The sequence below is a fragment of the Poeciliopsis prolifica genome, unplaced genomic scaffold (assembly GCF_027474105.1).
Source record: "Poeciliopsis prolifica strain line A6 unplaced genomic scaffold, Auburn_PproV2 SCAFFOLD003, whole genome shotgun sequence".
Classification (NCBI taxonomy): domain Eukaryota; kingdom Metazoa; phylum Chordata; class Actinopteri; order Cyprinodontiformes; family Poeciliidae; genus Poeciliopsis; species Poeciliopsis prolifica.
In genome coordinates this window covers 19,397,082-19,424,436 of record NW_026562378.1, presented here as the reverse complement: position 1 = coordinate 19,424,436, position 27,355 = coordinate 19,397,082, and the positions used below count along the sequence as shown (strand labels likewise).

The 27,355-nt window shown below is 36.0% G+C and overlaps 2 protein-coding genes across 3 annotated transcripts; one reads left to right on the top strand and one right to left on the bottom strand.

Annotated features, from left to right (window-relative positions):
* The first annotated feature begins 1,118 nt into the window (after nt 1-1,118).
* Nucleotides 1,119-24,951, top strand: st7l (suppression of tumorigenicity 7 like). 2 transcript variants are annotated; one of them, XM_055027677.1, is made up of 15 exons: nt 1,119-1,293; nt 1,694-1,776; nt 2,786-2,945; nt 3,030-3,084; nt 3,235-3,350; nt 3,467-3,545; nt 3,964-4,052; nt 4,414-4,514; nt 4,772-4,886; nt 4,994-5,066; nt 5,162-5,264; nt 11,245-11,395; nt 11,541-11,633; nt 11,761-11,900; nt 24,736-24,951. In XM_055027677.1, the coding sequence occupies exons 1-15, from the start codon at nt 1,125-1,127 to the stop codon at nt 24,871-24,873; spliced, it is 1,665 nt and encodes a 554-aa protein (XP_054883652.1). In that variant the 5' UTR covers nt 1,119-1,124; the 3' UTR covers nt 24,874-24,951. The 2 variants fall into 2 exon arrangements, with proteins under 2 accessions (XP_054883652.1, XP_054883653.1); XM_055027678.1 differs by lacking the exon at nt 24,736-24,951 and adding an exon at nt 13,755-15,056.
* On the bottom strand, nt 17,007-27,355 carry LOC129358549 (protein Wnt-2b-A-like). Its single transcript, XM_055027679.1, has 5 exons — nt 26,822-27,355; nt 23,241-23,461; nt 22,197-22,474; nt 20,309-20,573; nt 17,007-18,630 (listed from the first exon to the last, which is right to left on the bottom strand). The coding sequence occupies exons 1-5, from the start codon at nt 26,980-26,982 to the stop codon at nt 18,401-18,403; spliced, it is 1,155 nt and encodes a 384-aa protein (XP_054883654.1). The 5' UTR covers nt 26,983-27,355; the 3' UTR covers nt 17,007-18,400.

Below are 27,355 nucleotides of genomic sequence, written 5' to 3'. Positions count from 1 at the left end.
CCAGCAAATGTCAGGTTTGAGTATTACTCTTAAAACTTCTGGCTTTTAAACAGTCATTAAAGTGTAATGATTAAATATTGCATTGATATAAGGTTGAATTACAAATCAAACTGTATGTTAATATACACTGTAAGTCAGTTATTATAAAAAAAGTAACTGCTTTTAAATGAGACTATTCTATAAAATAAAACTAAACTCCTTCCTCTGTTTAATATAAATAAATTTCTATAAATATATATTCATGCTTTACCAAAGGTGGTATATGGTTGTTTAAAAGAAGGTACTGTTTTAGTTATATTATTTTGCGTCATGTTGTTAAAAAAAGTTATCTAAAAACACTATGCTAATGACGTAAATGTCATCTGTGAAACCAACCATAGTTTTGATAACATTTCTAGTTTATTTTTATTTTTTTGTATATTAATCATTTAATAAAAAAATCCTCTTGTTTGAGTTGGTATGATCATGCAATAACCAATGTCAATGAACTAAATAAAGAATTGTGAGGACAATTAGACATTGCAGTTGGTTTTCTCTAAGGGTAAAATTATACAATCAAACTCATTAACATTTGGTTCACTGTCTATCAGTAAATTACAGAAAAAACGTTCAAATTCTGCCCTAATTCTGGCTTGGTAAAATATCAATCCAGAATTATTCCAGAATTGTGTTGATGGCTACAGAGGCATTGATTCCTCTGCAGTTTATCCAGATATTAGAGGGGTTATTTAATTATGTGGATTAAAGAAAATCAACAGTAATTTCCAACTTTTGTCACAAATTTCTTATTTTTTAGAATTTGTTTAAGTTGGTTGTTCTAAAATCATTCCAACTCATTTAAAAAATAAAGAAACACAAAGAACCCCCCAAAAGAATATAACATGCATGGCGATCATGCATGTTATATTCATGATAGTCATGGATGTTACGTCCAGAAGTGCATCGAAATTGTGGACGGCCTTTAACTTCTTCAATTAAATTCGTCACACAACAGGAGGCATTGATTTGAAAATGTTTTACAGAATTTGATTTTATTTCCGGAAATTGACTTTGCAACTACAAAATAAAAGCAGTTTGGCTTCGATGGTCACGTGACGCCACTGTTTATAGACATCCGGAGAAACATGGAGGACACCATTGGCAGTAATCCCCCATCTCTCGGATTTTTAGAGAAATTGAAGTCTTGGCTCTCCTGGTCATGGACTTACGTATGCTTCGTTTGGTTCGGCATGGTGTTGATTATGGTATATGTCGTGTGGAGTCCGCTGAAACTGCAGGAAACTCTTACTTCAGGTAAATTATTGCAGTTTGATGCTAGCTGCTGTTAGCCTTCGGGTTTGTAGCTTTTATCTCAGCAGCCGTTATTTTGACAGCTCGTTGTTTGTGTGGTGGGTACACGAACAAAGATGGTCTTTTGTGCGGAATTTGTCTTTTTAGTCACATTATATCATGTGATATTTGACATGTTTCCCATTCTTAATGGATATTTAATTATTTTAGAATTATGCTCTTTACATTAGTCGGTTAAATTAGCCAAATAGCGACAGCGAATATTTTATTGTCATATAAATGCAAAAAAGTAGTTCTGTTTGAACTTTTATTGATTGTCATATTGAGAAACGGCACGGAACAACACATTTATGCGCTTTAGGTTGCACAAATCTCACTGCTCTACTATATGTTTGTTTTTCAGCTTCAGTGTTTCTGAACACTCTCACTCCTAAATTCTACGTGGCTCTCACCGGAACTTCTTCCCTTATCTCTGGACTTATCCTTGTAAGTTTCCAACTCGATTATTAAAGCTTTTTATTTATGCTATCCCGGTACTAACTTTTCACCATCGCCATCCAAAAGGCTTTTGTTCTGCACATCTTTAGTGAATATAAAAAGAAACAACCCTCTTAAAGAGATTAAGACTTTTTATTTTATTTTTTTTCTGGAACACACTGTCTTCCTACCTTCCTTTGTCAGGTGAAAAGTGCTAATGGCTTGAAAATAATTTTGTTCATATCTTATCAATGGCACCTTTTGGCAAATTGACTCTGGTGGTGCTTTGGGAGCTGCCAGTGGACCTTGACTTTGACTTTAAAATGCAACTTAAGAAAATATCAAGAAAAGCCAAACCGAGTAGGTGAATTTTATTTAGGGTTGACCATAAGCACTTTGAATGATGGTAAATTTGTGCATCCTGACAGGTGTTGAATGTGATAGTTAATTATGAACAAAGCCAAATATCCAGTGTGTGCACATCTACAGAACCACATTTACATTTTTATGACTTTTTGTAATTTGACCAAGACTTTTAATAACTACTGTGGTTTCATGTCTGTAATGGAATTCCAATTTCAAAACATGATCCCTTAATGATAGTTTCAACTAGTCAAAACAATTATAAAAGTGTTTCATTCTGTCTGAATTTAACTCTTTAAACACTTGTCAATATTTTTTAAACAATCTTCTAATTGTTTTAAAAGCTCTATTTAAGAAAAGCCAAAAATGAAGTTTGGGAAAAAGTTTTGTTTTTGGCTCAACATAATGGCTCACAAATGTTCAATTTCTTTTCACATAAATTGGTACATTGCTATTTCTCTTTAATCCTTCATATACCATTTTCTATTTGTGTCTTTTTAAATTTATTTAAACATAAGTATTTTTTTAATTGATTGTTTTACATTAAGGTTTAGAATTATTGACATGCTCTCTAATGTTAGTGTTCAAATGGCATAAAAATATAATTGTTGCTTTGTAATTGTTTCACATCAATGTTTTTTTTTACTTGAAACAGATTTTTGAGTGGTGGTATTTTCGCAAATATGGCACGTCATTTATTGAGCAAGTGTCTGTGAGCCACCTGCGTCCTCTGCTGGGTGGAGTGGAGAGCAGCTCGTCAACTGGTCTCTTCTCATCAGTTAATGGAGAGGCAGATTCCAGACCCAGTGTTTCTGGTAAGTAAATATGAACCTCATGTATTTAAAAGCAATAGAAATCTTAATACTCCGTGTGCTGATAAATTGTCCTTCTTTTGATAGATTGCAAGGTCTGGAGGAATCCTTTAAACCTTTTCAGAGGAGCAGAATACAACAGGTATGTATGACAATAACAAGCTGCTGTTTTAAATTTTTCTAAAACATCATAATTCATGACAGAAACAACACTTTATGAAATATATTATTTATGAGTGAGAATTTGTTCTTATTTTGGCTAAGTTTCTGGTGAAATATATACATACTACAGGTACACCTGGGTGACAGGGAAGGAACCTTTGACCTACTATGATATGAACCTTTCTGCTCAAGATCATCAGACCTTTTTTACAGGAGATACTCAACAGTTAAGGCCAGAGGATGCAGGTGTGTTCGATGTTACATTGTTAAATGACTCTCTCTGCTGAAATTATAAAGAATAATAATTCTAAAGCAGGTCTCAGGGCCATGAGAATAAACCTTAGCTCATTATATCCCCATAGTGATGCAGAAGGCATGGAGAGAGAGAAATCCTCAGGCCAGGATCAGAGCTGCTTACCAGGCCATAGAAATGAACCATGAGTAAGTTCAGCTTTACTTTTTCACAGCTGTCATTTATGTCCCAGACCATACTACTGAAACTTAAAAAAATCACAACATAAATCCATAGTTTTTAGGAATGTACATTAGTATTTGACCTGTGAATCACCTGTCAAAGCTATTGAAGAGAAAATGTGTACATTTTAATTACTTGATTGGTGATAACCTGTCACTAATAACAGTACAAGGTTGTTGTAAGACACACAGATGTGCTCATAGGAGCTTGTTTGCATCTCTGATGAATTGTCTTGAATATATGTTGTTTTTTTTCCCCCCTTCTTATAAATTATGCCATTTTACATTGATTACATCTGCAAAAAACAGTAGTCTCTAGATGTTAAATTCAAAAGAGATATTTCAGGTGTTTTTTGTTCATTTTTGTGCATGTTTGCATGTGCAGATGTGCTGCTGCATACGTGCTACTAGCAGAAGAGGAAGCCACAACCATCACAGAAGCTGAACGCCTCTTTAGAAAAGCACTGAGTTTTGGTAAGGACGGGCACAAATTCCTGAAATCTAAAAGCTGATAAATTAAAATGAAAGTCCACAAAGTTGGTGAAGATGCTCAGCAAATTAATTGTTCATGGTAATGGATGTAGTCAAGTGTAATGTAAAATTCTGCATGCTCTTTTACAACACCAGATTTACTCTAGTCTGCAGTTGGTTCTTTATTTCTGTAAAGAGCTGTGACATGATATATTGCGGTAACTTAGACCTCTGCTAATTAGCGGCTTGTTCTATATTCGTTCCGTTTACTTGATGCATATTTTAATCCTACAAAGTGTGAAAAAATGTATCACATTTTATAACACTTCGTTAAAACTACATATATCTTCTTTGCAACCTACAGCTGGGAAAGATATCAATCTACTGGTTTACATTAAACGCAGACTGGCGATGTGTGCACGTAAACTGGGACGGATTAAAGAAGCTGTAAAAATGATGAGAGATGTGAGTTTCTCTCAAAGAAACACATATCTATCTATCTATCTATCCATCCATCCATCCATCCATCCATCCATCTATCATCTATCATCTATCATCTATCATCATCTATCATCTATCATCATCTATCTATCCATCTATCATCTATCCTATCTATCCATCCATCCATCCATCCATCTATACACACACACATATATATATATATATTTACAAAATAAATTTCAGAATATTTAGTGTTAATGTGATTTAAAATCTAATTTCAGTTAATGAAAGAGTTCCCGTTGTTGGGAATGCTAAATATACATGAAAATCTCCTGGAGGCACTATTGGAGCTTCAGGCGTACGCTGATGTCCAAGCAGTTCTTGCAAAATATGATGGTAAGACTAATCGGAATGTTGAAAATTTTGCAATTAGTCGTAGAAAGCAGCTCAGATGTTGCAATAATTGTAAGACATACATAAAAGTATTTCTGCTTTTATTTTAGATATTAGTTTGCCAAAATCTGCCACTATCTGCTACACATCTGCACTGCTGAAAGCACGGGCAGTTTCAGATAAGTATGTCCCTGTTTGTCTGAACTAAGTAGTTGCTAATCTTGTAAATCATATACTGTCCATATCATTTAAACTTACTTTCTGTGACTTTTTTTCAGGTTTTCTCCAGAAGCAGCATCTAGACGAGGGCTGAGTACAGCAGAGATGAATGCTGTGGAGGCGATACACAGAGCTGTTGAGTTCAATCCACATGTGCCAAAGGTCAGTAATAAGTATAAGCTCATGAAAGCTTTACATCAATGTAAAATGCGATATAAAATTATAAAATAATGGGGTGGACATAATAATTTAGTAACTCATCCTACTTATAAACCCTAAATAAAAATAAGTACCCCCTGACAATTTTATATTTTGAAATACCTGAAACATTTTTAATAATAATATTTATTTATTTTTTTTACATCAGATGGAACAATAAGTGAAGCAATCAATAACACTGTTTGCAGACACCAGTGTTGACATACTGTTGACTCACCAGCAGATGTCAGTGTGGGTCATTGTACCTAAAATCTCAGCATATTCTCAGTTCAGACAAGCCTCGTTGAACTCTTTGACATATCTGTTCTTAATGTTTTTTTTTTATTTCATGCTTGCTTAACAGTCCTTTGAAACTATGCATGGTTTTCTTCTTTTAAGTGTTCTGTTTAAAAAATATCATAGCATAACAGAAGAGAGTAATTTTGCTGGTTTTATATTGAACCGAAGATCACAAAATTGTACCTGAATGCCTCTTTTAAATCTTACATCAGTTATATGTCTGTGATTGAATATCACAGAAATATACACAGTCACACATCCTCGTATTCTAAAGAGAAGAGAGCGAGTTAGTTCATATGAATAGTGACAACAATGATCATTTGGATCCATGCTTTGTGTTTATTTGTAACAATGGCTACTCTTCCTGTGTTCCACATCATTTTCATTTTAAAGTGAGAGTCCTGGGAAGGAAGATGAGGAGAGATGGTGGGAACCTCAACACATACCCTCGTTTTGCTTTCCTATCTTCCCTTATCTCATCTTTATCCAAAACTGAGCACACTTTTCATCATGACATATTTAAGCGTTCAAAATGTACTTTTTGACCCGGATTTTTGCTACATGCCCCCTTTCTCTCATATCAGAGTATATGGTATGAAAATGCAAACACTGAAAGTGAGGACAAGGTGTTGTTTGGAGCTGGAATCCGATGAATTTGTGCACCCATAACTGCCTTTTGTAGAAATGTTCTCATTTCTTGAGCTACAAAAGATGCCTTGTGACTATTCTGTCTGATGTGTAGTCCCCTCTCAGCTTCTGATCCAAAACACTCTGATCACACTTTAGTCACTTCTAGAAAACTAATTTGAAATGGGTTTAAACATCAATGAGTCTTGAAAAACTCATGCGAAAATGTAAATAAATTTGTTTTGCCATAATTACATTTGTTGTGTAAAATAATGCACCAAAAATATTTATATTAGACTTAACACAACTATATTAACAACTAAATGGATATTGACAGTAGGAGTAAAGTCCTAATCTCCCAAAGACTGGGTCCTTTTGTTGTGGCAACTGTGGCTCAGAGGGGATGGTAGTCATCTCACAAGCTGAAAATTATGGGTTTGAATTCAGATGTTTGGATGTGTCCCTGTGCAAGACACTTAACTCAAAGTTGTCAAATAATTTGCTTTGTGAATAGATGAATCTGGTCCTAATGTAAAGTAAGTGTACTGCATGAGCAGAAAAGCCTTATATGATTTCAGTTTATTATTTGTTATTATGATCAAAGTGTATTTGTGTGTGACTGTTACTGTTCAGATCAGATTTGCATGAAAACACTGCTTACAAAGCTTTAGGATGCATCACAGGTGACTTAATAACTTGTTCTGGTTTAAATATCAGAGCTGCAGTGAAATAAAGCAATCAAATTAGAGGGGCTTTTCTTTATCTTTTCAAAGCCAGTAAAAAGTCCACACACATAATCTTTAGCCACACACAATCTGGTGTGTGGCTAAACACTATTGTCCTTGTGCACAGCTGCTTTCACTTTTTCTTCCCAGGTTTTCTATCTTGTCTCAAGGTCTCCGTCGTTTTTTTATTTTGTGCTCCTCCTCTTCTTGTCGTTTTCTTTTGATCTTCATTTTTTTTTTTCCATTTGTCTGCCTATTCTATTTAGCCAATGTAAGAACTGGTATTTTGGAAACTCTATAGTTTTCTAAATGGTTGCAGAGCCAACTACATTCCCTTCTACCTTGATCTCCTTTACATTTACATTTACTACCCTGTTTGGCAATCCACATTCATTTTTAAGCTTGCAGAGTGATCCAATTCCCCACCCTTTTTTTTTTTCTTTTTGCTAGTTTACTTCAACAGCAGTTTTTCATCACACCATATTTTGGTCAATGTTCTCTGATCTAGATTGCTTGTCAGAGCTTGAAATATGGACTTTTCATGTTACCACCAAAATAGGCTATTCAGTTTGTAAATTGAGACAGAAACAGGATTAAGTTAGTTTGAAAAAAAGATGCATGAGGTTTGATTTTCACAGCAAAAATGGAGCAGCTATAGAAATTGCCATGTCGTTTCAGATTTACCTCAATGCTGCAAGGTTTCTTGTATTTCCCCTTTCTGTAGTAAAATTGGCTAAAGCTGTATACTAATGAGTTTTAGGTTTTATTTATTTTTATTATTTTTTTTTTTAATTTCAAGTTTCAAAAGTGCATGCCCATCAATCATACAGCAACTACAAAGCTGATGTCATTGTTGCTTGTATGTCAGAGGCAAAAAGAGCCACAGAAGAAAATCAGACGGAGGCTTATGGGTTATGTTCTGGGCTTATGAGTGCCCCAGGATAAAAGGAGAACACATGAAACTCAATCTCTTCATCAAAGAGGCGGCTAGGAGTAAAGAGCCAGACCTCAGAACAGGGTGGTGGTGGTGGGGTGTGTGACTAAGGTGTCACCAAGTCTAATGCCATGGTATGTGAGGAAGAACAGCTGAGCGGCTCTTTAAATGGTTAATCTTAAAACACAGAAGAGGCAGGCCGGTGTGTCTGCTGTTTACTCTCAGCTTGTTTTCAACAACACTTTAGTATGGTTAAAGACAGAAGTAACGCTGGGGGGAAAAAAAGCTACTTCACTTTTTCAAGTAGATTATGTTACAGAAAGATTTTGCATTTGCTGACCTCTCCTTCCTTTCTCTAAAGAGTTGTTTCCATCTGTGGGTTTCAAAATGTATTTTGTAGTGGTTATTTAAGAAACAAATATGCAAAATAGATTTTTAGATGAGTTATTAGTAACTCATCTGTTATTTTTAAATGAATTTTTCTTTATGCTTTTTGACCTTTTGTCAATGGATGAATGCAGCCTCCATTAATGATGGGGGATTTTTATGAAAGACAACTCCTCACATTGAAAAGATTTCAAAAGCTGCTGAAACACAATTTGCTGTCATACCATGTTTGTTGATGAATTAAAACAACATGCTATTTGGGTCAAAGTTTCAGAAAATTAAAAGACTTATATGGGGTCTCTCATATTTTAAGTATGTGTATTATGTTTGTAAATGACATGGATTTAATGTAGGCAACACTTTTCTGTTCATGTTGATCAAAGTGCTTTACATTTAAGCCAGATTCACCCAATCCTACTTACAAACCCACACAAACAACTCACCTTTTGGATTGTAAGACCTCTTTCTTCCCACTGAAGATTGTATAGTTCTTGTATGCTGGGATGGAAACTGCACTACTGCCAGAAGTATGCTTCTTTTTAAGGGATTATTTTTGTTGATTTAGTTTTTTCATATTTAATGATCAGCTGATTATCTAGAAGAAAGGATCAATCAGTTAATTTAATCAAAATGTAAACCAGGTTGACATTACTTTAAGGGTTCAGCATGCAGAGAAACATGCACAGTCAGTGCAGACTGAATGCCTGCACAAGATTCATATAGGATGAGGTCTTGTCATAAATGGGGAAAATGTGAAATTTTGGTACTTGGGTAATTTTTTCCCCCTCATTGTATGAATGATATTTATGGGATTTTATGGCATGTATGATATTTATGACATTAGCATAGTTTCTATGCTGATGTCATGGAATATTTTGGCAAGTCCAAATAGTTTTTTGGCAGTCTGGCTTTGCTGTAATTCAAATTGTGTATGCTTGCCATGTCAAATGCTAAGCAATGCTTGAACATTATTACTTAAAGCCATGTTTTTTACCATTTAAACACAAAACAGATGTACAATAGAGGGAGAGCATCTTTGTTTCCGGTGCTTTAACGGAGACAGCAAAAAATACTTTTCATAGCAATATTTGAAAACTGTCTTATGTGCATGCTACACATTCTTATTGATTCTTTCACATCCATGTGAAATATTAAGACAACATAGAGAACATGAGAGGCTGTATAACTTGTGTGACTGTCAAACTGAGAGAACTGAAAAGAGAAGTTGTAGAAAGAGGAGGATGAGCCTGGTCTGGCTGGGCAGGCTGCGATTGAGGGGGCGAGGGGTGAAGCAGCATGGTCAGGCTGGTTGGCTGAGCCTCTGACCATGGAGGGGATTAGACGGGATTAACTCTGGGCCAACCTTCCCAAAGTGTCATTCTGAGATCCAGAGCTCTGTGATGCTGCCCGCCTGGGAATCCAGCCCAGGGGGCCCCCAGCCTTGCACAGGGGTTTTGTTCTGCAGACTCCCTTGCTACACTTGGCACCACAGAGGTAAATTATAGAGTGGCAGGTTCATCATCATGCAGCTAATAGTGATTTCCCTAACGTTGCATAATTCAACTAATAAATAAATACATAAAAACATAAAACATCTTTAGTTGTATTTCAAGAAGCTTGTCATCTGTTATTTCAGGCAGAGTGCCTGTTTAGTCAGCTGTTGTCAACTCAGTGGTCAAAACTAATTCACTGAACAAACTTACAGTTGGTAAAGAGTAGAAGGCTGATCTGGGCATGTTACATTTTCATAAAATGAACTGTAACAATAACAACAGAAAGCTTAGGAACACCCCATCCCTCCCCCTTTCTACAATTGCAAAACAAGGCTCTCAAAAATACCTCACATGATGAAAATATATTTTCAGTTTGCAGGGAGTTTAGCAGGACGAGTTGCACAATTTGATTCAGTCAAGTACTGACTGAGAAACTTAGTGGAATAAAAGTAAACTATTGAAACTACATAAAAGTGTTTCAGTTTTATAAAATGTTTGAACTTTTTAAATATATACAACATTACACCACATTAAATAAATTAATGCATCAATTTAAAAACAAGATTGTACAACTTTAATTTACAATTGGGTTGAAATATGCACATCCTGTGTTCACATAAAATACGTAGGTAATGTTCCCATCTGCTTTATCTTTCTCCTGCCTTTTTATATCAGTTTTGTTTTCTTGAAACAAATGTCTATTTTTTATGTATGGTGATTATGGCATTATGTTGGAAGGCTTTTTCTCTGGAAAAATGGGTAGAGTTAGTGAGAAGATGGATTTGGCAAATAGACATATGGGTAAAAAAAATACATCTTTTGTTAGCTGCAAAAAATGTAAGGCTGTATCAAAGGTATGGCCAGAGTTACAATATTATTGATAGATCAAAGCATATTCTTTTGCTTAGACAGCCTAGTTAAAGTACAAATCTAAATCCAATTATGAATCTGTCACAATTCTTAAAAATTTATATTTACAGACATTATGTATCCAATCTGACTGACTTTAAGCTGTTTTACCAAAACAAAGTTCTCAAAATGTATACATTGTTAGTCTTAATATGTAAGACTTACAGTGTAAGTCTTACATATTCATATTAAGACATATTAAGTCTTAATATGTGTACATATTAAGTTTTAAGTCTTAACATGTTAAAATTTTGTAGAGATATTCCCTAGAAACACTCAAAACAAAATGCTAAATAGAAGTATATATGCCACACTTTTCAGCTCCTTACTTGTAAAACGTCTGAAAATTATGTATAATTTTCCTTCCACTTCACATTACTTTTTGTTGGTCATAAAATACAAATAAGGTACATTGGTGCTTTGGACAAAACGTGACAGTGTTCAAGACGTATTGTCTTTTTGCAAAGCACCATATGACTCTGACTTGTGCTCAGACACCAAAATGAATTGGAGACAATGCAAGATAAACATTTAACATTATCATCATTTTTTTATTTCCCCATTTATAGTACTTGTTAGAGATGAAGAGCCTGATTCTGCCTCCAGAGCACATCTTGAAGAGGGGTGACAGTGAGGCAGTAGCATACGCTTTCTTCCACCTGCAACACTGGAAGAGAGCAGAAGGAGCCTTAAACCTGTTACACTGCACCTGGGAGGGCAGTAAGTATCACTTTTTGTATTCTTGCTTTACTACTATCTAATTCCATGAAATGTGTCCTTTTTTTCTTTGTCACGTGTTTTTTTTTAATATATTTTCTTAATGTCTTGGATAAATGTTTGTTATAACCACTGTATTTCATTTCAGCCTTCCGGATAATTCCATATCCCTTGGAAAAGGGTCACCTATTTTACCCCTATCCAGGATGCACAGAAACAGCAGATAGAGAACTGCTCCCCTGTATGTTTCAGCAGCTTCAACCTACACGAGAAGGGTTTATATTCCCTTTTCGAGCAATTTATGGCAATTTATTATTTTCCCTTCATAACAATTTTCTGGGTGTCTTTTTCTCTTATTTTTCTTCCAGCTTTTCATGAGGTGTCTGTATACCCAAAGAAAGAGCTTCCCTTCTTCATACTCTTCACAGCAGGTCTTTGCTCTTTCACTGCCATGCTGGCCATGCTCACGCATCAGTTTCCTGAGCTCATGGGTGTTTTTGCCAAAGCAGTAAGTATTGTCACTGCATAACTCTGTCATATTATGAACAGCTATTGATACTGATTTTAAATGTTTTAAATTAGTTATACTAAAGTGACTAACTTTATAAGTTAGTCACTTTTGATAATTTGTGGGCTTTTTGTGGAAAATACATGACTTTCAGCTTCTGTTTTCAATGTCTGCCAGTATCAGAAGCTTCACGGCAGCCTAACCTTTAAAGGCTATAAATGAGTGAATAGATTCCTATTACAGTTATTTGTTACAGAAATGTTAACTGTGTTTAACCACACTCTGTGCTCTGGGGTAATCTTTTGTTTATGGTTGACTTGTTTATTGCGTCTGACTACAGAGACTCATCGGGCCTTCTTTCATCACAGAAACAAGGCCATAGAGAACATGACGTGCTCTTTGCTTTGTTTTGTTAAAACTCGAGGGCAGAGTTTTACTCAACACCCAGGGTGCCTGGTTTGAGTAATGTTCTTTTAGAAAGCCTGAAACTGTTAAACTGAGGAATTCAGAGGTTAGCTCTGCCTTCTGAGGAGAAACAGATTTCAGTAAAGCTGCTGCTATGACTGCAGAGTTGTATTTACAGTCTGCAGGTTTTATTATTTATGGGTGTCTGTCATGCATAATAAGTTGAATTATTTCATATTATTAAATTGGATTGGCTTTACCAGGTGATTTACTGTTTTATTTAAATTATTTATGTGTTAAACACATAAATAATTTATGTGATTAATCTGCTTAGGTAGCTTAATCAAGAATGCAATGTCCATCAGCAACTCTTCAAGATACTGCAATTTTATGAGAAAATGTTCAGTGCTTTTCCAGAGCCTTTTATGGATTTGGTTTTATTTTTCTCTTTTTTTTTTCATTTTTATACCTAAAACAGCTTTTATATAAAGAGATCCCCTTTACAAGTATGAATGGATTTTGAATTAAAGGGGATTATTATGTATTTTCCATACACATAGTTCCATTCTTTAGCACGATCATGCAAATATGTTACCTTCAACTGCTATGAAAATGATTAGAAATTTGACTTCACAACATAGGTGTATCCGAAGCCTTGAAATTGTCTCTTTAAGAGCATTCCGACACTCTACCTTCAACACGTGATCACAACAATGCTTTTCCACAATACCTTTTGCAAGCGTTCTCAGATCAGCAGACGCACAGTTTCACCAGGTGTCTGCTAATTGCTGATGCCACTAGTCATTGGGTGAGATGCTGGGGAGGGGTGCTCTGTGTGGTGGAAGCTCAGCTGCTGACTGAAGCTCCAAGGTGTAGTTCTGTGGAAATAGGTAGCACATTGTGTGAGCAGGTGTTTAAGAACCTCTAAATGGATGCCACGGGAGATTCAAGGATTCTTCAAACATGCATGAATGAGTCAAAACAATACCTCAGGAAAGATATTAAAACATGATATATAGGTCTTCTTTCTTGCCTTTTCTGGTCTGAATTATGAAACATGCTCCCCACATGTTTGATTCTTTTTTTTTTTTTTTTTTGTATTTTATTGCCTTTAATTAAAAAAAGTGGACCTTAAACCTTAACTGTTCATATTCAGCCTTTTTTTCAGAACTAAAAAATTTATAGAACACTTAGGTTCTGTTACTTATTTATTAAAAAGTACAGAACAGGAAGCACAAATTTAAATGGTTGATAAAGATGTAGTTGTCACTTCATCTGTTCTGAAGTCTGACCATTAGTGTCATTACAAATAGAGCTGTTTTTGCCTAATTCTTGCCTGATTGTCTATGCATAATATTTTCAGTATATTTTGGTATTCCTTGACATAAAATCCGAGGAGTTTTTGGCGCAATGAATTAAGGCTTGGTGTTGCTGTTCCTTTACTTTCAGTTCTTCAGCACACTCTTTGCACCGCTGGGCTTCTTTGCAGACAAAATGGAAAACTTCATGCCGTCCAGTTTTTGGCACCAGCTGACTCGGATTTGACCTCATCTATGTCTCACTCAGTCATTCACATATACACACACACGCACACACACACACACACACTTAATGGAAACACATAAACACCAATCTCACTCAAAATTCTTGGACAAAAAGTGTTTGCTCTCCTGTCTTCAGCATTACTGTCCACTTGCTGCATTGTTACTGATTATATTGGCCAGGGTTGTATCAACACAGCAAAAACACTTCTAAGATGCTCTCCAACATGCTTCCAGCTAACAGAGGTTTTCCAAGAACTAATTTGGTGAATACCCCTTACAACTAATTATTCTGTCATGTTGTTTGTATTAGTAAATTCAGGGATTTTTAGTTTTCATCAGAAAGCTACTGTTAAATTAAATGATTGACATCTGCATGTCTAATGCCTATTAATCATTAAGTTTGTGTTTATAAAAGGTCATAAAGGAAACTATGTACTTTCTAATATGATGCATCTTCTTAGATGTGCCATACAGGGAAAGTGATAAGTCACTTTCCCTGTTTAAGCTAAAAATATACATGTCAAGCAGTCAGTAACTGATGTAAAAACAGACGTATTCCTGAAAATACAACTCTAAATTACTGAGAGGTGAAATCTAAGACTTATTCATCCACAAAGGCTTTTAAATTAAATTTCATTTAAAATAAAAATTGAATTTGTTTTCAGATTGTAATTATTACATTGTCAGAACTAATTTGTCCAGTTGTAAATTATACTGACAAATCTTCACTTTGAGAGCATTTCCATAAGAACCATTACTGAAAGAAAGTGCCTTTGTTAGTATTTTATGCCACTGAACACATCTAGTTTGATTACAAATGATTCCTTAAACATATAAACACAACTAAAAATTATTCTGTTGCTGAAGGGTTTAATGAACTGATGAACTTTGGAATGGCTTACTAATCCTTTGTATGCCCTTTCCAAATTGATTGTCCATCCTTTAGCTACACCAGTTTATGTGTGAAGAGTTGTGAGGATCTGGGGCCTATTACCAATGGTCATTGGTGAGGTAAACCCTGAACACAAATTGATCAAATGTATGGTAACCGATGACTATGTTTCATTTTAAAAGTTGATAAAATATCTGTATTGTACTACTGAAATAAAGCAAGGCATGCTGAGGACAGGAGAATGTGTTCACAACTGTAATTACCTTTCAATGGGTTTGACAGCAAAACCCTACAATAAATGTCTCTTCCCTCTCATGTGTGATGTTTCTTTTTTTTCTATATATACTGAAGTGGAATCAGCTCCCCTATCCTTGTTGATGGAAAAACTCCTACCACATGATGTTTCCCCTCAATATGTCACTTTACAGATGATCTGTTCAGACCGAAGTCTTTTCTAGTTAATTCCTAATTTGAATAACAAGAATAGCTCAAGCAAGGAGGACATTTGTATGTTGAGTGCACGGGGTTCAGTGAAAACATTGTTGAGTTGTAAAGGTTTTTCAGGATGAATGACAATTCTTTCTTCTGACAGTAAACAGTCCACATAAATCTCTGTGCCCCTGGGACAGTTTTAGCTCTGTGATGTTAAACTGAGATGCTGATTTGATATAACTTTGTTGGCGGAGAATTCCTTTGATGCCACTCCTGTTATATGTACAGACTTCAACTGGGATCACATGTGGAGGACAAAGCACCACACAAATTGTTTTAAGTATGAGTAATAGTTTAGTATTGTTTCTTTGTTGGCAAGATTTAACTATTTAAACAATAAATCAAAGCATTGAATGTAATTAATGTTGTCCTCTGAATGCCACAGTCACAAAGCTAAAGTATCAAAGGAGCTTTGTTTCTTTAAGGATACCATGAGGTCTTTATTGGTAATAAAATAAGTGTGACTTAGTACAAAATCAGTCAGATATTTTTGGATGAGCTTTACAAATGTAAATTGCATATAAAATGATAATCAGACTGAACTTAAATAGCATTTTCCAGTCACTGTGACCACTTAAGGCGTTTACACTGGAGTCACATTTATACACCGATATGCAGCAATTTGGGATTAAGTGCCTTGCCCAGTACTATGTTAACATGTGGCAGTAGGAAGCTGGAATTGAATCTACAACCTTCTGATCACAAGACAGCTACACTACTCACAGAGACCCAGACGAAGTATACAGACTTGTCCGGTATACTTCAAGACCTTTCCCCTATTTCCTCCTGGCCCAAAGCTTCACTTGGACAAAAGAATCTGGCCTCAGTCCAACCTGAACAATTTCATCATCAGATAAAATTAATTTTGCTGAATGACAAAATATCTAAATGTCTTCATTAAGATATTGAAAAGCTGAACTTTTAATACAGATCAGTGCAAACCCAGGAGCGTTTTTAATCAGTCAGAAGTTATTGCTTACAACTTTCACCTTTCTAATCTTTAAGAAAAACAAACCCACCTCAGACTACTAAAGAAATGGAAAACAGACTCTCTTACTTGTAATTGACTTTTGACTTGGTGTATCATTTGGCTTTGTTTAAAGCACTTTCTCTTGGCTGTTGTTCGCATTGCGTGGTCTTGAAACAATTTCTTCATTTTTAATGTTTGTAGCTTGTTGTCAACTTCATTTAGGTCCATAAACCCTTCTAAAGGCTTGTCTCTGAGAAGGCCTAACACTGCTGCTTTACCAGATGTCAGGCTGTCATATTTAAGATCTTGAGCCATTACAATGGTTTTTGTAATGTTTTGGCTCATTTCCTGAAAGTTGTAAGTTGTCAAGGAGCAGTTTGAGACTAAGTGCTTGTACACTGGGCTAAAAGCACAGTTGCATACACAAGATTATAGTGAGCCTGAAAAGTTTCATTTGCAACAACTTGAAAGATCTGAAAAGTCTGGCTTACTAGCTCAATTGAGCTATTGAGCTCAATTTAATCTGACGTCTCTAATTTCTGTGAAACTGTCTTTCAGAAGTTAGCTAATTAGTAAATAGAATACCCCCATGTGTCATTTTATCTCAGTATAAATACAATTGTGAGAGTTTTGTTAAAATTACAAAACTAACAGTATCATAAAGACCAGTAAAGCTGGCAGGATCATGCATGCCAGGGAAGCTGAGGGTGGACGGTACTAAATGCACAACAATCCTGGAAGAAAACCAGTTGGTTGTTACTTCACTTGAAAAGAAGTCATTCAGATGTCTCAGTGCAAAGCTTCCTGGGCACCTCCTTTTTGAAGTTTTCAGTTCATTTTTCTCTTGAAGGAGACTCCCAAAGCAGTACCTGCATCTGAGGACAAATGTGATCCTTCACTCATGGGAGTAACATTGTGGCCTCATATCAGAAGATGAAGGGTATGGAGAGATATGCATCTTCTGATCTGTTACGTCTGCAACCCAATTTCAGACAAGACAATGGTTGGATGGATAAAAATATTATAATTTATTTATTTCAGAATTCTGTTTACATAAGAGGTAACATGAAAGGTTTGTGCTACATTATATCAGTAGTACCCTTATAATTTGCCTGTATCAGATCAATTTGAGTTGGTTGGGAGCTACTTGCAAAAATGTTTAATGGTAAGCAGTTATATAATTGCTAATAATACTATAAGTATTTTCCAGTTGTGAAAACGGACCTGTTTTCAGTCTATTCTACTGTCCTGAACAGCAGTTATTAATCCCAGAATCTATTGTTTCACATTTTTGTGACATCATTTAAGGCAGTCTGAAATGCATGACACCAAATTCTCTACTGTTTAAACTTTCTCAGCTTTGGAACTGCAATAGTCACTGATGACAAATCCATTCTTTGTAAAGTAGTGAGTTCATAAGGCTTGTCACAAACCATCTAAGATGGGATCACCATTGTTCTCTCAAATGAGTCTTAATAATTGGATGAAAAAAAAAAAGAAATTTTATTTTCTGCCAAAAGCATAGTCTTTCAGAGTCTCTTGTCTTAAACATCCCTGATAATTGTTAACAAGAAATTCCCACAAAAAAAACTAAAAACTTTTTGGCCACTCGCTAAAATCATCTTCCCACTACTTACTCAGGATTGAATAAGGCTGTGGCAACATATGAGCCTGAATTGTTAATTAATTACAATGTCTCTGAAAGGCAATACTGTCTAACCATGAGTCTTATTTTAAGATAAAATTACTGCCCCCGTGTAAGGCATTTTGGCAACCAATGCATTTCCAATTCTCAGGTATCTAGAATAAAAACAATATGCATGTCTATCATCAATTATAAATGAGTCATTGTCAGCAGCACTTTTTTTCTTTTACTTTAGATCTGGTATTTCTGTCATTATGGCTATGTGTCCCACCTTCAGATAAGAATGCATTGTGTCAAAGATCTAAATATAAGTTTTGTAATATATTCAACCATTTAATAAAAAAAGTGTCTCATAAATGGTTTTGTTGTAAACTATTCATAGGACTTCTTTTCCAGTTTCTTTCCTCCTCTCAAGGTTTAAGAAGTTCTTGCATGAAGAAGGATCAAAGCATCAAACGACAAAGCCTTTGCAGTCACAAGATCCCACTTATAGAAAATCTTTAGAGCAAGTTCTTGAGCCTACTGCGGCTGTTTTTGGCCTTGCCGTTTTTGCTAAGTTATGTCCAACCAATCGGGCCTCTTGTGTGGTTTGCAGGTGTGAATGTCCACTACGTCCTCACAGTCTTTGCATTCCACTGCGCAGCACCACTTGAACTTGCACTCACACTTGGTAACACGTTTGACGCGCATGGTGTCGTAGCCTCGTCCACAGCACATGACCTCACAGCCATCTGTGCCTCGAGAGGACTTGTTGCACACTCTGCCAGCTGTCCCCAAAGAGCCTGTCAAGTGAAGAGAAGAGAATAAATGCCTCATTTAGAATAATGACCAAATAATTTAGAAACATTAAACTTAAAGAGGTTACATTAAATAGTTTCCACTGATCATTAGTTTTTCTGCAGAAGAAAGCACTCAATAGTATTCCAATTCTCTTCAAAGTGGGATCTTTCTGACCGCTGAGAACTGCATATGAGATATTGAACAGATAACTATAACCCCATTTGAAGAAAACTCGATTGTTCCTTATGTCTGAGGAAAATACATGAGTTCACATTTCAAAATTTTTTTGCAAAGCGTTCATTCTGCAACAATTTCCTTTTGACTGGACATGCTCAAAATTAATTTAATTAATTCAATATTAATTTGGTCAGGGCACAACTGACAGACCTGTGCTTGGGCTACTCAGCTAATGCTACCATCCATACATCACCGCATCAAAAACCATGACTAAATGTAACATATCTCAGCATAGATTTCACCATTTATTTATCATGGAATTGTTGCCATTCCACAAAATAAAATGTTAAAAACTACTTAACAAGTAATCCTGCCAGTTGGCCAAACCAAAATACCACTTTGCCCTTATTATTGCAGACGGTTCAGTCTTCCAAGCAGAATAGTTTCAGATGGAGGTCATATACTAAAGTGGAAAATCTTAGCATGAGATAGGTAAGGTAAGTCAAAGACCACTATTAAGCTAACTTTTTGTTACAAGGTAAGACCACCTGTCCCTTTGAGTCAAAGTGGAACCAAGCTAAATGCTGGAAGGAGCGGAGGAATTTGTGAGATCAGTGCCATCATGTCCCCTGCACATGCTAACCTCATCTAATCTGCGAACAGTGAACTCCGTCACAGTCTGGTGAAGGGGATGGACCTGACAACCAGGCAAAGCAAACATCAGGAATTAAAGGAGATGTGAGAGGTCAAATTATTGAACTTTAAACTGTGGAGGAATTCAAGACTTGAGAGGATGGATTTATACCCATTTTTTTTTTAAGTAATGCATGATACACCATATCTTTGTCATTTTTCAAAACAGTGTTTCAAAATCTAGATTTTGTTTCTTTCCCAATGTTTTAAGAAACATGAAAGGTCCAGGGAAATCTTTTTTTAGGGCTTTTCAGATTGTTGGTGCTTTTATAATATGCATAAATAGACATAACTAGAATATGAGCAATGGATGTCACATTCCTTGGAGTAAGGACACTTCACAGGTGTTCTGGGCTAAGAAGAAAAGAAACCAGACTGTTGCAAGCCTCAACATCCTCTTTGCAAATGGATGTTCCATTTCATTTTGCAATGCATAAACTGCACAATAAATGGATATATGTTTCAGTAGGCTAGACATTTCCAAAAAAGTCATATTTTTCTTCTTGGCTTTTTGTAATATTCAGATTTTCTGAGAAATTCTCCACAGTCATGTGAAGCTTTTTAGTTTTCATAAGCTGCAAGCCATATATGTAGTGATATATAAAATGACAATTTTATATATCACTCTGATTAATATATGGGTTTCAGTTTTTTAATTGAATTTCTTAAATAAATTTATGATCCCCAAAGTATGAGACTTTAATATCACAGAATACAGTTGTTTTAAATCAATTTGGCCATTTTGAACCAACCTTTTCAAAAACTGTGCATCAAAAACAAATTCCAATAAATTGTAACTCATTCACTTACCTGCCATTCGGTCCCTGACACAGTAATCTGGGGAGTTCTCCACATACACCAGTTCATTCTTGGTGGTTCCCTGGAAGTCCCTGTCAGCCACCATAAAGCCAGTCCCATCCTGGTTCATCGTCACTTCGATGGCCGTGTTGTACTTCTTCCGAAGGTAGTCCCCGGTTCGCCTGAAGTCAGACATAGCCAGCCAACAGGTTCTCAGAGAACAGGAACCACTGACCCCGTGACACTTGCACTCCAGCTTCATAAAGCGCTTCACTGCCTAGAGCATGGGTCAGAGGTGACAGGGTGTTAAGCTGCTGATGTTGCCGGCTGGTGCAATCAGCTCTGCTGTTAACTCTATTTAGAATTGAATTTATATTCTAAATGTGATCTTTTAACATCACATTTAGGATCTTAAAAGATCAACAAACTTTGTATCTTCCTCTTAGTCTGCTGTCGTACATATATATATATATATATATATATATATATATATATATATATATATATATATATATATACACACAGTGTTTCCTACATTCTCATTATGGAAGTTAGATTAAGGAATATTTGTAATTTTGGACATAATTTCAACTATTTTAATCAAGCCATGTGACAAAATTGTTACTTATGTTAATAGTCAATCATAATCAGGAATGTGTTATGAAAAATGACTACAGAGTATGTGAAGGAATTTTGCAACTATTAAACAAAATAAACCATTGACAACTCTAACTTTTAAATAGGAACTATTTTGTTCCTTTCACGTATTTTTATTTTTATATACAAGTACATGTCCAGTTTTTTATGCTAATTTTCTAAAGTGAATAGGGTAATTTATATATCCATCACACATTACGTGGACATTTTCAAACTTTTATTTATTGTATTTTTGTTTGTTGTGGCTTGTATATCATGAAAACTCAGAATTTGGAGTCTCATATAATTTGAATATTGTGGAAAAGTCCAGTATTTGACATTCATGGTGGTACAACCTAATCAGCTAATAATTAGGTAATAATTAGCTGATTAGGTTAAACTCAAAGCAACAAAATCCTAAATGATCTCTTTCTAGGTCAGTAAGTTATACAGTCATGGGGAAGACTGCTAACCTGTCAGGAGACAGTCATTGACACCTTCAACAAGGAGAATAAGCCACACAAAAAATAATTGCTAAAGAAACTGGATGTTCACAAAGCTATGAAGAAAAAGGTGCATCAGCAATAAAGATAATTGCAGACAGAGCTTCACAAGGAATGGATTGAGGCTGGAGTCAGCACATTCAGGCCTTATGCATTCTGGGTAACAGACATGGGCAACAGATGTCTCATTTCTCATGTCAAGCCGCTCCTCAACTGGAGAATAAATCAGACACCTCATACTAGCTGAACTGAAGAGAAAAAGAAGTGAACATTTGCTAAGTGGTTGAAAGACCTCTTTTCAGATAAATGTAGGTGAATTTCATTTTGAAATCAAGGTCCCTGAGTCTGGAGAATCCACGTTGCTGTTCAGTGTAAAGTTTCCACAGACACTGATGATTTGCCATTCTTTTATCATCTGGTTTTGGTCCATTGTCTTTGAAGTCCACAGTTAACACAGCTATCTACTTGCATATTTTATTGCGCTTCATGTTTTCTTTTGGATGACAAGCTTTATGGAGATGCTAATTAAATTTTCCAGAAAGACTTGGCACCTGCACCCACTGATGAGGTATGGTACCTTTGGCAGTGGTTTAATGAACAGGTTGTTATTTTGCTTGATTGACGAACAAACTTGTCTTACCTGAAGCCTATAAAAAAAATTTAAGTTTTTGACTTGTCTCTAAACACACTTAGGAAGCATAATTTCTTTTTTGACTTGCATCAAAAGTTGTAATTCTAAAGTTAGAACTGCTGCTGCTCACCATCCGACCGCATCGGTTGTTGTGGAGGTTCATCAGCGCTCGTGCGTCCTTCATCATCTTTTCTCTAGCATCCACGAAGGCCTTGGCAAATTTGATGCCATAGTTGATGTTATCGCTACAGCCCCCCCAGTCAAAGTAGCCCTTGTCGTCACTTGCTTGGCCCCGCTTGAGACTGTCACAGTCGCAGATTTTAAGCTCGCCCTGACTGCAGGCCCTTGTAATGGCATAGACCACTCCAGCTGAAGAAATGGCGTAAACAAATGCTGCTTCTCTGCTGCCTGCATGGAGAAACAAATGTCAGCGTTAGAGAAAAACAGCACTTTAATTTTATTTGCTTGTCTTTTAAATGTTCTTTTTACTACCCTAAGTCACCTTTAGTCATTTTGTTCTATTTTAGAATTTGAATTACTTAGTATTTAGTTTTGAAATACTGGAACCTTTCCCCTGTATATTTTAAGTAGGAGTGCCATTATCAGTCCATTTGTTCTAGATGGACCAGACAAAGTTGTGGCTACCGTGTTATGCCAAACAATTGTTCTTTTACTTTTTTTCTGTTTTCTTTTTGTTTTGTTTTTTCCAATATGAACAGAGGGGGGCTTTCTGGGTCTCTGAACTGTGTTTTCATTTCAGACAAGAGGAGATTCTGGGGGTTATTTGGTCTGGCTGTTCCGCCCTCCTCCTGTTCTCATTCCTGCTCACGCAATGAGGCAAAGCGCAGGCGATACGTCAGGGAGTGAAGCTTTGTCTGGCTGCCAGATACATCTACCCAAATATTTACATCTTCTATTACTGTTTATACATCACCAGTGTGGATCTCTCAATCTGCTTCTTGTTTTCAGAGAACATTCACTTTCCCAATCTTCCTTCATTCCAGAGATGGTAAAATAGCCCCACAACACTTTGTCCTTCTGTTTGTATTCCAAGATAAAGTTGATGTAAAGTTTATTCTTTACTCATGCGGCTTTTCTGAGGAAAAGGAACTCAAGCGTCATCTACATAAGCAATCGCTGACACACAGCAGGAAGAGAAAAATCTCAGACTCACTTCGCAACATCACCCTGCCAAACACAGTATGATCGCGGTCCAGCGTGCTGCAGTTCCAGCGGTGGTATCTGAACTGGTGCTGGCACTCTTTGATCCACTCGTTGGCCCCCTCGCTAATAGACTGCATCAGGTCCGGGTGCCGCTGGCAGAGCTGCCGCTGCTTGTTCACCAGGCCGGGAATGTTGTCACAGATCACCCGAGCTCCTAGTGCTCCGATGTACCTGCGGACACAGACACCGCACATGACAAGCGAGCAGTGTTGCGATTGTTGCTGCAGATAAACTTTTGCTTTCTCCTTTTCATTTTTTGACTTGGCTAAGACAACAATGTTTGGATGTTGGGTTACAAAACAATTCATATATTTTATATGATGTAAAATTGAAATGGCAAGCAATCTACCTAACAAACTTATGAGTCACTTAAATGTCTGATGGGTGGGTGGACACATTGCTCATATTTCAGAAATATTTATTGTTTATATCAAAGTTTTCTATCCCAAGTAAAAACACAGAAGTCTCATTATGAATAAATTTGATCAGGTCAAATGTTTTCAAACTTCAGCAAACAGGTTTAATTTCCAGCAATAAAGCTTGTAGTCTTATGTAATACAACACCTGCCACATTTTTGGAAATCCTGGGAAAGCTACATAAAAGACATAATAATAAATTCATATTTCATTGCATTGGAGTAATCTTACACTGAAAGAACAAAAAACATTACCTTTAAATGCATTCATTTAATAGAGAAAATTATTCCAACATTGTGAAATAATTGTTCAAACAAAATCACTGGTGTCAGAATAAGTTTTTCATCATTTGATTCCAGGAATTGATGTCTCACTTGTTTTAGCAACACTTAAAATGGGAAAGGTTAGAAAATATACCAAGCAAGGAAAATATATGTATATAAATCTGGAAATGACTACAAGAAGCAAGCCTAAATTTTCTAATCTCTTTATTAAAATATTTAAAGCAACTCAAGCCGTGATGAACAATGAAGAATTATATCCAAGGATTACAGAGTCTCTATTATAGCAATTTTTAGCTTTTGTGTACATTTTACTGTATTTGTGCATGTAGATAATGCACTTCACAGGATGAAGTAAGTTTGGAAGAAGAAAAAAATAGATTTTTTCACCAATTATGTTCTCAATTCACTTTGCTACATAAAGTTTTAGACTTTATACAGCTATATTTTATTTCAGCAAAAGTTTAAACTGAATTATGAACATTCAAATTTGAGTGTCAAGATAAAAAAAAAAAAGTAAAAATGTTCATTGTTTAAGTTTGTTTGTTGTTTGATATGATTAGATGTTCAGGCAGCTATGAGAGACTCCAACTGAAGAAGAGCAGCAAAAAAAAAGCCAAAAACAAATTTACATAAAATGTTTGACTTCCTATTAATTAATTTGCTTTCTGTTTATTATCCCTGAGATTTTCAGCTGCCCATACGTGTATGGCATTGGCATTGTTGGTGGGCTTCTTTTATCAACAGGACAAGAGGGCAGCCACCTCCAGTGCAAGTGAGAGCTCGGCTCAACCATATGACCACACTAGGCATCCTTCTCCTCTCTCTTCATGTTTTGGCCCCTTTAAGCTCTGTTCTCCTTCCGGATATCATCCTGATGCTTAATCGCAGCCCCATTTGTGTCGCCGGGCCACTGAAACAGAAACAAACCGAGCGGGCTGTTTCCACTCCTGTTATGGCTGTATTTTTCCATCTGCCAGAGCAATAAAACGAAACAGAGGCATGACTTATGCTTATTGTGTTTATATTGTGTTATGTACAGAAAGAGCCCCGAATGTTTCCAAGAGGACATAGAGAACAAGAAAATGAGGAGCTATTTCTATAGGGAAACTATAGCAAGTAATTGTCTTAATTACTATAGTTGTTAAAACAACAGAAAGCAGATCCTGGCAAAGAAACCTGACTAAAAATGCTAGATACTTTTGGTTTGTTTGCATGAAACTGAGAACAGATCAGTTTCTTGTACCTGTACATTATCATTCAGCATTTTTAGCAATAACACTATTCAAAAAAGGAATCTCGAAGTATCACTAAAATAACAGAAAAGAGATCAGGAAAACTAAAATCTCATCAAATTCCATCTTCTTGCAGGTGTGACTTCAGGTTAGATTGGATTAAAGGTGCTGGTTATTCTCCAGGTTTTTTTTTTTCTTCTTTTGAGGGCATTTAAAATCCATAAGAGAAATCTTCAAGGGGCATTCACTCATGCACCACTGCCTGCACCTGCCACCTATACTCTGAGCATGAGCGGCGGATAGGGGAACCTGTCTTCACACCATTAATCTTTAGAATGCTGCTGCAGGGAATATCTCAGTGTGCAGTGACATGCAGAAGAATAACATAAACACAATCAAGACATTCCTATACAAAGGCAATAATCTTTTAAAGACATGGGAGAGTGCATATATGTAGATGAACGGGAATAGTTTTAATAGCTAATCAATGGAATTTCACAAACAAAGTTATATACATATATTAAGTATTTATTTGATAATATTATAGGTTATTTGGCTTTTACATAAAACCATACAAATGTTTCTGACACAATTGTATGTTAGAAAAAACATTTATACATATTTTTTTCTAACATGGACATAATGGACATATGTATCATGGAGATAGAGGTTGTCCATAATACAACCCATATAATCATGGGGAAGACTGATGACTTGACAGTTATCCAGAAGACAGTCCACAAGGAGAGTAAGCTTCAAAAGGTCATTGCTGAAGAAGCTGACTGTTAACAGAGGGCTGTGTCCAAGCACATGGATGGAAAGTTGTGTGGAAGAAAAACTGTATAATAGAGAATGGCATGAGCAACTGGGGTAACAGAAACCTTTTGGAGGATTGTGAAACAAAACCATCCCAGACCACAAGAGAGATTCACAAGGTGTAGGATAAAGCTGAAATCTGGCTTCAGGAGTTAGGATGTAGGCTACAACTGTATCACTCATGTTAGGTCATTCGTGAACTGAAACAACATCCAAAGCACCATATATGAACTGAGGAGAAAAAGGACAACGCTGCTGTTCCATGGTCACAAAACAATTTTCTTATTGAAGATTGTTTTGCATTTCATTCGGAAATCTAAGTCTATACATGCTTGTCCTAGCAGAACCTTGTCACTGAGCAGCTCTCTACAAGGATATTTGATAATACTTGGACTTGGCACCTTATCCTGCCTAACATTCCAACTCCTGGTGTAATGACCACAGTGTCACTGTGCTTGATTGACCAGACATTTTCTTTGACCTTTGTTGTCCTTATTCAATATTTATTTATTTTTTTGATAAACTGAATTTTAGGTTTTTATTAGCTGCAGGCCATGATCATGTAAATAAACATTTAAAATATGTGTGCCATGAGAGTTTTAATTTGAAATTGAATTAGAAAAAAATAAAATAAAATAACTCATTCATATTTACTTTAATTTACAATAAAAATGTAAATTAACTTGTAAAAACAGATATATTTTTGCTGCAGCTCCATTAAATCTGCATGTTACATGTCCAGTTCCATTAGTTCAAAAATAATGCTTCAAGATCTCACTCACCACCACGATGAATCAACTCTGGGTGTGAAAATGAGCAGGAGCAGAATAAAAATGGGCTTGGCATGATGTTGCCTCTTTGACCCATTTCTAATCGCCATCGCGCGGCTGTTGTCTGATAAGCTCCTGGTGTTCATCGGGGAAATCATATTTCTTCTTCTCATGTGTTGGTAAAAGACGTACAATCAGATGTGAAAGTCCCCGGCGTCTGTCCGCCGTCCATCATCGGCGGATGAAAAGAACTTCACAAAGAGGAAAAAGACGCTTCAGTCTCCATTAGCTTTCCAAAGACTATAATCAGAGCGAAGTTCGGATCAGCACATCTGTTACCACCTTCATTGGCACTGGAAATTGGTCGTAATGTGTGATATTTAAGCGCACCGTCGCCAGCATATGGGATAACGTTAGGTTGAGTTTCTCTGTTGCGCCTCAAAATGAAGTTCAGCAAAGTTGGAGGGACTCAAAATCGACAGACTCAACTAATAACACAGTCCAGTGGGAGGAATATCTGAAACTGGGACAGATCCAGTGCTCGCC

Excerpts from the sequence above, each read along its gene's own strand:
- st7l (XM_055027677.1), top strand. The coding sequence starts at position 1,125 with ATGGAGGACACCATTGGCAGTAATCCCCCATCTCTCGGATTTTTAGAG. Across the intron at positions 3,546-3,963 it reads GCCATAGAAATGAACCATGA|ATGTGCTGCTGCATACGTGC; the intron begins GTAAGTTCAGCT and ends TTGCATGTGCAG. Across the intron at positions 5,265-11,244 it reads TCAATCCACATGTGCCAAAG|TACTTGTTAGAGATGAAGAG; the intron begins GTCAGTAATAAG and ends CCCCATTTATAG.
- LOC129358549 (XM_055027679.1), bottom strand. The coding sequence starts at position 26,982 with ATGAGAAGAAGAAATATGATTTCCCCGATGAACACCAGGAGCTTATCA. Across the intron at positions 23,462-26,821 it reads AGAGTTGATTCATCGTGGTG|GTACATCGGAGCACTAGGAG; the intron begins GTGAGTGAGATC and ends CTGTGTCCGCAG. Across the intron at positions 18,631-20,308 it reads TGTCAGGGACCGAATGGCAG|GCTCTTTGGGGACAGCTGGC; the intron begins GTAAGTGAATGA and ends TTCACTTGACAG.